The sequence below is a fragment of the Oryctolagus cuniculus genome, chromosome 5 (assembly GCF_964237555.1).
Source record: "Oryctolagus cuniculus chromosome 5, mOryCun1.1, whole genome shotgun sequence".
Taxonomy (NCBI): Eukaryota; Metazoa; Chordata; class Mammalia; order Lagomorpha; family Leporidae; genus Oryctolagus; species Oryctolagus cuniculus.
In genome coordinates this window covers 72,116,277-72,127,443 of record NC_091436.1, presented here as the reverse complement: position 1 = coordinate 72,127,443, position 11,167 = coordinate 72,116,277, and the positions used below count along the sequence as shown (strand labels likewise).

At 51.6% G+C, this 11,167-nt stretch overlaps 1 protein-coding gene across 1 annotated transcript; it reads left to right on the top strand.

The window, feature by feature from the left end:
* Positions 1-1,925: 1,925 nt before the first annotated feature.
* Positions 1,926-10,159, top strand: PRDM13 (PR/SET domain 13). Its single transcript, XM_008263636.4, has 4 exons — positions 1,926-2,287; positions 3,773-3,904; positions 4,194-4,314; positions 7,506-10,159. The coding sequence occupies exons 1-4, from the start codon at positions 2,144-2,146 to the stop codon at positions 9,281-9,283; spliced, it is 2,175 nt and encodes a 724-aa protein (XP_008261858.3). The 5' UTR covers positions 1,926-2,143; the 3' UTR covers positions 9,284-10,159.
* Positions 10,160-11,167: the final 1,008 nt, after the last annotated feature.

The window sequence follows — 11,167 nt, the reverse complement described above, 5'->3', positions numbered from 1 at the left end:
CCCGTCTTTCCAGGGCAACCTTCGCAGCCTGCAATGGGGCAATTGGAGAGTTCGGAGGGAAAAAAATCATCAGTGGCAGCTCTCTCAGAAGGTGCCTGCGCATGGCATGGCTACACCGTCCAATGGACCACACGTAGCAGCCACACAGATGCGCCCAGTGGCTGTTTCCTGCCAGTCTCGTCTGCAAAGGCAGTGAGTTGGCATGGTGGCTGGCCATCATGTGTCCTTGCAGGATGCTTGGAGCTAAGACTTTGATCTGGCCCGGAGTCTCCCATCGGCAAACGGAGTTTTGGAGCTTCCGGAAACGCCGAAGTTGTTGTTACTGTCTTTCTGTAACAAACTAGGGGACGCAGCAGCCGAGAGGGAGCCAAGGGTCTGTTTGCACCCATTCCCATTTTACAGATTAGGAGACTGAGCCTCTCAAGGAATTCAACTAAGTCCTGGGTGGCCGAGCACAGAAGACATGATCCCAAGTCTCCGGTTGCTGTCAGAGAGAGCAGGGCTGGGAGAGCCGCACTGAGCTTCTTAGTGGCAGCATCCTGCCACCTTTGATAATCACAGGCACCCCCATCAGCGGGTCTGAGAGCTGCACTCCTCTAGGAAAAGCCGTACCGAGCCGCCTGCATGGGTAAGGTGCAGGGCCCAGCCCGTCTGCACAGTGGCAGAGCCTCCGACACAGGGCTGGAAACCCACCGCCCTTTGGGCATCTCTGGGAAGAACCGCCTCTGGCTCTCCCGCTGGCTGCGTGGCGGCACCTCAGACTAGCAGCGAACAGCAGGTACTGGCAGAATGGTCACAGATATTTCTGATGAGTCCGATGACTCGGCCACTATTTTATGAAAATAAATGTCCTCACACAAACAGGATTTCCGTCCAGGAAAACGCAGAGCACAGGAAGAACCTGCGCTGTGAGTTCCACGAACTCACGCCGGAGTTGTCTCAAAGGCCCACCTGGCTCCTCTTCTTGACAGACGTTATGGTGTTTTTTATTTTTACGAAAAGTCCACTTGGTTGGGCTTGGGGGAGTCAGTCCGAGGATTTCCTTCCTGTGATTTGCTTAAGAGCAAATCAGAGCTTTGAGTTGATCAGTGTGCATGTGGGGGAGGCATCATCCTTAATTCTGCCAGCAGAACTTGAGCTGCAAGCTTCAAGCGTGGTCCGGGGCGCATAATAGGCCCTTGGCTGCGCGGCCTCTTCCCATCCTCCAGAGAACTTGCGGGTCCGGGGTGCGCACGAGAACGCGGAAGCGCCACTGACTTCGCCTTCTCAATTTGATCCCGAGCCTTCGAATTTCGGGGAGAAACAGGACCCGGGTGGGGGTCGGAATTAAAGCGGTCCTTAGTAGAGGACTGGCCTGAACCCAATCCCCTGAAATGGTAATATGGTCGTTATTTAAAAAGTGTAGGTATTTTCTGGTGTTTTCTCATCAAGTACCTGCCTAATTTCTGTATGGCACACGCCAGAAATCAATAGAAGTTAACAAGTCCTCCAAACAGTCCCCGTCTCTTTGTTTAATCTCCTTTACAATAAAGCCAAGGGGAGAGAATTAAAAATCTTTGAAGTAGACCAAGGCTCAAAGGAATCAGCCAAGTAGACTTAAAGTAGTCACTTATTTCCCAAAACTGGTTTGTCGGCGAACAATAAAAGGAAGTAAAATTTATGGAGAAATTATACAGTGGATTTGTCACTTAAAATATCGTAACTGTCTGGGGAACAATACCCCATGCTGAGGATTAATGGTCCCGCCGGACCTTTGATTCACCAGCGCCTTTTCTTCGCCCTTGACAAATTGGATTTTTAGGAATGGGAAGGTCGCCTGGACCATTGTGTGCTAGCCATTCAGAGGCCTCGATTATGCAAGGGGGCTGAGGGAACCACTCCATGTGACCCTCTCGGGTGGGACTCTGCAGCTGCTTCGCAGCGCAACTCTCTCACCAAACTCCGCGCCCTTGCGCTTGCAGTGCCAAAAGGCGCCAGCCCCGATTGAAAAGGCGCAGTGCATGCCCGCCCGCGTCACTCCGCGGGCGGAGGACGCACGTCGGGGCGCGGCTCCCTGGCTTGCGCGCTGCTCCGGCTCTGTCACTCGCGCCCTGCGGAAGACCCTGCGCGCCCCAGCGACTGCCTGGCGGCGGCAGCAACAACCATGCACGGAACCACCCGCGCTCCGGCCGCCAGCGTCAGTGCCGACTGCTGCATCCCAGCCGGCTTGCGCCTCGGGCCGGTGCCCGGCACCTTTAAACTGGGCAAGTACCTGTCAGACCGCAGGGAGCCTGGGCCCAAGAAAAAGGTATTGGCCTTTGCGACCTTCACCCCCTGCCGTTTGCCTCCCTTCGCCCTGACCCAGGAAAGGGGTAGAAAAGGGAAGGGGAGGAAGGGGGTGATTGAGTCGTTACCTGCAACATCTGCCAGGTGGAAGGGGACTCCGATTATTCCTAATAAGTCTCGTTAGTTGAGAGCTGGATGTGGGCTGAGCTGAGGGGAGAGAACGTGACTGAGAACGGAAAGCCCTTAGGTGGATGCACCGGACTCTCTGTCTTCAGCAGTGCGGGAGGTCCTCCCGCCCCCACCCGCGTCCGCGCCTCTCTGTGAAAGCGCCCTCCTCTCTCTCTGCGGGTGCAACGCGTTGCGGACTTGTCTTGCGTTCTCCCCTCCAACATGCTAATTTGAAGTTTACATTTGCCTTAAAATACTTTAATTCAATTTCCTTGGCGGGGATGGTTGCGGGAGAAATAACCCTCAGAAGCTCTCAGTTCCTGGAACCTCCCCAGATTTTTCTTTCCGCCGTTTGCCTGTAGGTTTGGGGTAAGTGGAGAGAAAATGAGGCAGGTGGTTGCTCTGTCGCGAGCTCCAGGGGAGACGGGCATCCACCGGTCAGGGCACCTGCAGCCCAACTCTGAGAATCCAGGGACCCAACCAGGAGGCGCCAGGGCCAGCTCGCTAGCTGTGACTCCTTAAGCAGCGTCACGACCCCTGACTAGAAAGGGGATTTAAACGTTACACCCACCCCCACCCCGCTCGCTCCTTGGGAGTGTCAAATAGCTGCCGGGGTGTGAAGGCAGGAGTCTGAAGGGAAGGCAGGACCGTAGCTGAGCTAACCGCTGCCTAGAGCCTGTTTGTCAGAAAGCTCCAGCGTCGGGTCAGCGGGACCCGCATCTCGCTGCAGGTGCCATCAACTCTTCTTCTCTTCGTCTCCCCCACCCCCACACCGCCCACAGTTTCGAGCGGGGCTCGCGGCGCACCACGCCTTCCTCTTTAAAGGCGATTTAATTGCTTTTAAATGGACGGCCAGCTGCGGACAAGCCTTTCGCTGCATGTGCTTTGTTCCCAGACTTTGGCTGCCAGACTCGCCTGCACCTAGGTGCGGTGCAGCAGAAACAGGGCGATGGGAGGGATTGGGAAGGAACGCGCTCTCTTGGCGCTGGGACTGACTTCACCACGTCTCTCCCGGGTGTTCGGGCTACTTTCAGAACCCCAAGTGCCGGAGCCAAGGTGGGGGTGGGAGGGTTTTGAAACATGCCCGCCCCTTGTCCCCGCCCCCGGTGTTAGCAAGGTGGGGCGCACGCGGAGGGTACTGCTCTATCAGACTCCCCGCTTTCTGCCTCCACTCAACTAGGGTTCTAAGGAACCAGGCTCCTGCCAGCACTCGGTTCTGTCCTGGTCAAGGAGAATACCATAAATTTCCCGAGTAGGGTGGGGTGAAGGAGAAACTCTCCCTCTGGTTTGTGGGGCCTGACCGTGGGGCGCGGGAGAACGACCACTGCTTGTGTTGCAGGTGCGCATGGTGAGAGGGGAGCTGGTGGACGAGTCGGGGGGCTCCCCTCTGGAGTGGATAGGGTTAATCCGAGCAGCCAGGAACCCCCAGGAACAGACTCTGGAAGCCGTTGCAGACTTACCTGGAGGACAGGTACTGCGGACTCCCCACACCCTGTCTACCCAACCGTCCTTACGGCAGCCAACAACACTGAGCAAAGCGTTTTAACTAGAAGTGTCATTTAAACCTCCCAACTACCCTTTAAGGTAAATGCTACTGTATTAGCTTCCCTTTGGAAGGATGAGAGAAGCGAGGTTCAGAGAGATCCAGTAGCTTCTCCAGGGTCACACAGCACCAGAGGCTGGGATCTGAACCTTTCTTCTCAGTCGCTTCTTGATGAATGAACCCGGAAATGACAGCTGTCCTATTCCTTGGGTCTCAGATCTTCTACCGAGCGTTGCGGGACGTCCAGCCTGGGGAAGAACTGACTGTGTGGTATTCCAACTCCTTGGCTCAGTGGTTCGACATCCCCACTACCGCGACCCCAACGCACGACGAGAAAGGTACCCCCTCTGAGAGGGCTGCAGGCTAGCGGGTGGGTGAGAGTCTAGACCTCCTCTGGTCTTCAGGCGCATCCCCAGATTGGAAGGACTTTTCTCTGGAGCTGTGTAAAACTGAGTTCACTCTCCCTCTGTAGAAGAGAGGCAACGTCATCACCACCTCCTTAAAACAATGGTGACGACAGCGACAATTATAAGGTGGCTCACTATGGCAGGGAGAAATACCAATTTTGAACTTTATTGGGTCATGCTTTTCTATTGCATGCCCTCAACGACATTATATACTCAATTAACAATCAATAAAAGAGCCTTAAAATATTGCTACTGTGATTACATGGTGAGTTCCAGAGAGCATACCTCAAAGCTAGAGTGCTTTCACTGGGTAGGAGAGCATCTCTTCACTGGCTTTCAACAAGACCAAGGCAGGTCTACAGCAATTTACAAGTATTACGGTACTTATGGCTGGTCAGTTGGCAGGTACTGGGCCCTTCCATTTAAAAGGTATTTGTTCCCTTTCCCCTCCCTACTTAAATTGAATCTGGGATGTATCCCAGTTTCTCCTCAGATTTATTTGATTTATTTGGTGCCTTTCAAAGCCAAGAGCAGATTTATGCAAATGGAGGTGCAGTAACTAAAGAGAAAGGGAATTTCAAACATTCCCTAGAATACTGAAGAACACAGGAAGTGTTTCTTATACACAATGCTTCCATGACTTTCTTTTCTGCCTCTGCCAATTATTTTACTTTGTAACTTCTCCCAAAGACCCATTTATTTTTTAGTCAACACTCCACCAATGAGACGGAATGAAGTTTATTGAGAACGTTAAGTTACTTCTCTTTAAAGTATCACTATTGTCTGTAAATTAATTCTACTATGTATTGGGTAGATTTGCATGCAAGTATTTGTAAAAATTATGCTAGCATAGTTTGTTCCTTTCATTGCATTGTCTTATATTCTCTCATCAACTTCTTTCAGTAAAAGCAGCACGGTAAGAGCCCCCGTATTAGGGAAATCTCAACTCAGCCACTGCAGAACAATTTGTAAGACCCCTCTCCCTTTTCTAAATAAACCACCCTTCCTTAAGTACCCCCAAATAGTACCAAAGCAACTTCTTTTAGTGGTGACCCTAAGAGTTTGTATTTCAATCAAATGAGCTATAAACATCATAGGAACAGATGTCAAAATACACACCATTTTCCTTTTGAAGAAGGTTTGAGTTGTTCTGAACCTAACTTCCCCAGCTTGGAGATGTTTGAAATCTTGACCACCTTAGGTTTACATGAAGGAGATGGGAGAAAGTCACTTATGAAGTATGTTTGATACACTTGGCGTGAGTTGGATTTCAGTCTGGAGATCATGCCAGTTTGTTAGAATAAACTGAAAAGGAGATATATTGAATTAGAAAACACATTTTGCTTAAATTGTGGAAACAGGAAGACATGAGGTATGGATGCCAGTCTTCCAATCCTGGATTCTTGAGTGGTTTTCGTTCCATAGCTTGATTAAGAAATATACTGTCCCTTAGTCTTAACAACCTTGCTTTCTTGGTATTGCATTGAGGTATATCATTCTGGGGCAGACTCTGAAAATTCCCTGATAATAGGAAAGTTCTGAACTTAAGAAAAGGGAGATTATTTAAGATAATACATTGACATACTCATCAAGAGGACCCAAGAAGTCTCACTGTCTCTTTTTTTTTTTCAAATTTAATTGACATGGGTGTTCAATACAAGGTAATGAATATTGAAAAGGTTTGCACTGAATCTTTTAACAATTAGGGTAGGATCGCACAGGCAAATCTCCTTTTCCTTTCTCTTTCTCCCTTTGCCTTTTTGGAATTATATGCTTTTCACTTAACTTTCATCTTTATTGTGGAGATGAGATACTATATGTTTTATGCATATATACAAAGGAAATCTGTATTTTCTCACCATTGTTATTTGCCTACTAATGTTTGAGCTTAAAGTTTAAACTTTCCCATTAGCTTTTAGGAGACTGATGTATACTTTGAATACTTCCTTGTGGGTCCCTTCAGTATTATCAACCGTATTCTAAAAGAAACTGAATTGCAAGATTGCGCTTCTCTGTACAAAGTATTATGACCTTTTTGAATAGAAAGTAACTTCTTCCATGTGATCAGAATCTTTATCATAGATATAGTTGTTGATTGTGTTCACAGAGTCTGGCAAAAATTAAAAACAACTCTTGCTAATAATATTAAACACACATATTTGACACCCAAATATCTATCATGCCTGATAGAGAATCCTATGCTTATTAAAAAGTCTTCCTATTTATCTCACCTATAGATCCATGTAATAAAACACAAAGTAATCTTGCTTTTCCAAGGACTTTACTAAAATTGGATTACTATAGCTATCAAGGAGTTAACCATCAGGATGAACAACTCAGGGGATAACGCAACATCATCCTTCTTGGAATATCACCATCCTTTCTAGGATATCAGGACATAGGATTTGTCTTTTCTTCCTCCAAATTAAATGGGGTTAAAGAGGGAGTATACAAATAATTTTGAAGAACAGCAAATTATAGTCCCTATGTGGTCCTTCAGTTGGTCACGCTCCAGGAAAACCTCAGGCAAAGTGTTAAAAACTGGGAGGGGGTAGAAAGGGTGGGTAGTGGACACAAAAGACATTGTTCTATGGAAGGGAATGATTACATATGGCCCATACATACAGGATATTGTCTCGCCTGGTAATGAGGCGCTCATGACCATTAGATTGGCCTTTGTTCAGTTTATCCAAACTCCTTGACATACGCCACCTATTCTGCAAACGCCAACAGATGGGCCCAGGCCCAGCACAGCCTCAACACTTGATTTAAAGCAACAGCTGCTCTCTGCTCTTCCCCGGCCAGACTGAGTACTGCTCTACCAACTAAGGTTTGCTTGGATGGCCTGGAGGAAGTCTTCCTAGGAAAGGTCCAGGTCGCCCCTCTTGGCCTCACAGTAGTCCCAGAGGATGGTGATGATGATAAGGATTGGTCATTTGGAGCTTATGGGTTCTTGATACAATAGGGATACCGGCGGCCCCAAAGATTCTCCTGCTTCTCCCATTACCGCTGGTGAAAACCTAGGCTTTACCGGGTGGGGTGGGGAGGGGTGGGTGTACTGCCGCTTTCTGTCTGGCTTGCTCGCCTCTCATAGGGTCGCTTTCTCACTCTTTCTCGCCCAGGGGAGGAGCGCTACATTTGCTGGTACTGCTGGAGGACTTTTAGATACCCTAACAGCCTCAAGGCACACCTGCGTTTCCACTGCGTGCTCAGCGGCGGCGGGGGCCGCGCCTTCCTGCATCACGAGCACGCGGCTCGCCCAGGAGCTGCCCCGGGGGCCGATGGCCTTGGCCTCTCGCTCAAACCCTCGGTGCCCGACTTCGCCGCGCCCGCACCCGCGCCCGCAGGCTCTTTGAGGCCCCACCCGCAGGCCCCACAGCCCTCTCAGGGCTGCGGAGCGCGGGAGAGCATCAAGCGTGAGGCCTCCTCTGCGCCCTCGGCCACCTCCCCACCCCCGGGCAAGTGGGGACTGCCCAAGAAGGGCAAGGAGCAGCCGGACCGTGCCCTGGACATGAGCGGGGCCGCTCGAGGACACGGCCACTTTCTGGGCATCGTGGGCGGCTCCCCAGCGGGGGGCGGGGGGCTGGCCTTCTACCCCGGCGCGCGCTCGGCTTTCAAGCCCGCCGGCTTAGCCAGGGCTGCCACAGCCGCGCACGGCGACCTCTACAGAGAGGAGGGCGGCGGCAAGCAGGGAGCCGGCCTAGCCTTGGGCAGGTTGCTGGGTGGGGGACGGACAGGCGGGCGCCCCGGGAGCGGGGAGAACCCGGCGGCGGGCGGCGCGGGCCACCACCATCACCACCACGCGCATCACCACCACCACCACCCCAAGTGCCTTCTCGCCGGGGACCCGCCGCCGCCGCCGCCCCCACCGCCGCCGCCGCCTGGCCTGCCCTGCTCCGGGGCCCTGCGCGGATTCCCTTTGCTCCCGGGCCCTCCAGAAGAGGCATCGGCCTTCAAGCACGTGGAGCGCGCCCCGCCCGCCACCGCTACTGCGCTAGCCGGAGCGCGGTACGCGCAGCTACCCCCAACGCCAGGGCTGCCCCTAGAGCGGTGCTCTCTACCGCCGCTCGAAGCTGGGGGGCTCAAGGCCTATCCTGGTGGCGAGTTCGGCCATCTGCCTGCGGTCATGCCGGCCTTTACTGTCTACAACGGGGAGCTGCTCTATAGCTCGCCGGCTGCCGCCGCTTATTACCCGCTCAAACTGCACTTTGGCGGGCTGCTCAAATACCCTGAGTCCATCTCCTACTTCAGTGGGCCCGCAGCTGCGGCTGCAGCGGCTGCGGCTGCAGCGGCCGCCCTAAGCCCTGCAGAGATAGGCTCCCTGGCCAGCATCGACCGTGAGATCGCCATGCACACGCAGCAGCTGTCGGAGATGGCGGCTGGGAAGGGCCGCGGCCGCCTGGACTCGGGGACGCTGCCACCGGCCGTCGCGGCGGCAGGTGGCGCTGGGAGCGGCGGCGGCGGCTGCAGCGCCGGCAAACCCAAGACGGGCCACCTGTGCCTCTACTGCGGCAAGCTGTATTCGCGCAAGTACGGGCTCAAGATCCACATGCGGACACACACGGGCTACAAACCACTCAAGTGCAAAGTGTGCCTGCGGCCCTTTGGAGACCCCAGCAATCTCAACAAGCACATCCGGCTGCACGCCGAGGGCAACACGCCCTACCGCTGCGAGTACTGCGGCAAGGTGCTAGTGCGCCGGCGGGACCTAGAGCGCCACGTGAAGTCGCGCCATCCAGGCCAGAGCCTGCTTGCCAAAGCGGGCGACGGCCCGGGCGCCGAGCCCGGCTACCCCCCGGAGCCTGGGGATCCCAAGAGCGACGACAGTGATGTAGACGTCTGTTTCACGGACGACCAGAGCGACCCCGAGGCCGGGGGCGGCTGCGAACGCGACTCCTAACGGCGCTACCCGGGCAGGGGTGGGTGCAGGGTCAGGGTGGAGCGTGCGTGCGTGCGTGTGTGTGTGTGTGTGTGTGTAGGGGTAGGGGGAGATCCGGTTGTGTTTCGGGGAGGGAGCCAGCTTTGGAACAATAATCTTTCGGAAACTCGACTCGGTGTTCAGAGGCGGGCCGCCGGTCACATCCGCTGCACCCCACGCCTCTGCACTCCTAGGCTTGACCTTCTGACCACGTCTCTGGCGGTCCGCTCTAGAGGTTTACGGTCGCATGAATACCAACGTCACAGCACCCTCCAGGTGCCAATTTTAACGGCCACGTATTTTAAAATTGTACTTTTCTGTGGAGGAAAGTGTGCCTTTTGAAACGACGTTTTGTGTGTATTTTACATTAGTTTCACTGCATAGTGGCGACTCGGCAGAGGTGACATGCCTACTTTTTTCCATTTCATCTCTTCTTATGTCGCGTTACGGCTTGCTGCGTTGATTATATAGTGGTAGTGGGTGTACAAATTGATCACGTTCCAATTATTTATGAGATTAATGATACATGTAAAATATCTAAAGCATGAATCTAAGAGCATGCAATATATGATTTTAAAGAAAAATCCTATTTGGTAGAGTACAAATGTGGTGTGTGTTGTTTTATTATGAATGATGTACAGTGGATAACGGTGTTTTGGTCTTGGTTCCATTTTGTGCAATCTTTAAGAAAAATAAAGATACAAACGAGAGTTTGTTCACTTAGCAGTTTCAGCAGATTTTTTTTTTAAAAAAGAATAGTTTAATTTTAAAACAACTTTCCAGGAGATGCCACAATAAAAAAATCATAGAAGATTTGATGATTTTATTATTGATAAATAAATGCTAAGCTGTGTTAAAACAGGAGAAATAGGCTATCTTTCTTTTCTTTTTCTTTTTTAAAAGACTTGTTTATCTGAAAGTCAGTTACAGCAAGGCGGGGGGGGGGGTGGAGAGAGAGAGAGAGAGAGAGAGAGAGAGAGAGAATCTTTCATCAACTGGTTCACTCTCCAAATGGCTGCAAGAAGCCAGGAGCCAGGAACATCCTCTGGATCTTCCACATGGGTGCAGGGGCCCAATCATCTTTCACTATTTTTCAGCAGGGTGGTGGATTGGAAGTGGAGCAGCTGGGATTCTAGCCAACACCCATATGGGGTGCAGGGTAGGGGTGTGTATGGGGGGTTGCAGGGTGTGGGGGGAGGGGCTGCAGATGGCCGGTGCTTAACGATCTGTGGCACAGCTCTGGCCCCTAGACCATTTTCAATACTTGCATTTCACAGGTCTCCAGATAGCAGGCAAAGCAGTGGTTTTCCAAAACCATTTTAAATCATGCTAAATATTTTCACATTATTGAAAATGCTTCAAGAAAAAAATTCCCACATATTGGGACACACACTGTAGAAGAGTGGGCTAAACTGTTGTGTGCCATGCTGGCATACCATGTGGGCTGAATTTGGAGTCTCAGCTGCTGAACTTCCCATCCAGCTCCCTGCTAATGCTCCTGGGAGAGCAGCAGAGGATGGTCCAAGTGTTGGGTCTCTGCTACCCATTTGGGAGACTTGGATGGAATCCCACTGGGTAGTGAACCAGCAGATGAAAGATCTCTTCCTCTCTGTCTCTCTCTCTCTTTCTATAACTCTGCCTTTCAAATAAGTAAATAAATCTTTTTAAAAAATTCCACATAGCATGCCTTGTCAAAAAGAATGGCCAAAAATTGCTGAATCACTGTTTTTTGTTGTGTTTGGTTTTGACAACTTTCTCTGGGAAGCAAAATACCTTTTAGTATTCAACAAATACTAAAGGAAGATATATTTTGTTGTGGGTGCTGACCTACTGGCTTAATGTCAGTTTCTTTTTTTCTGTGCACTT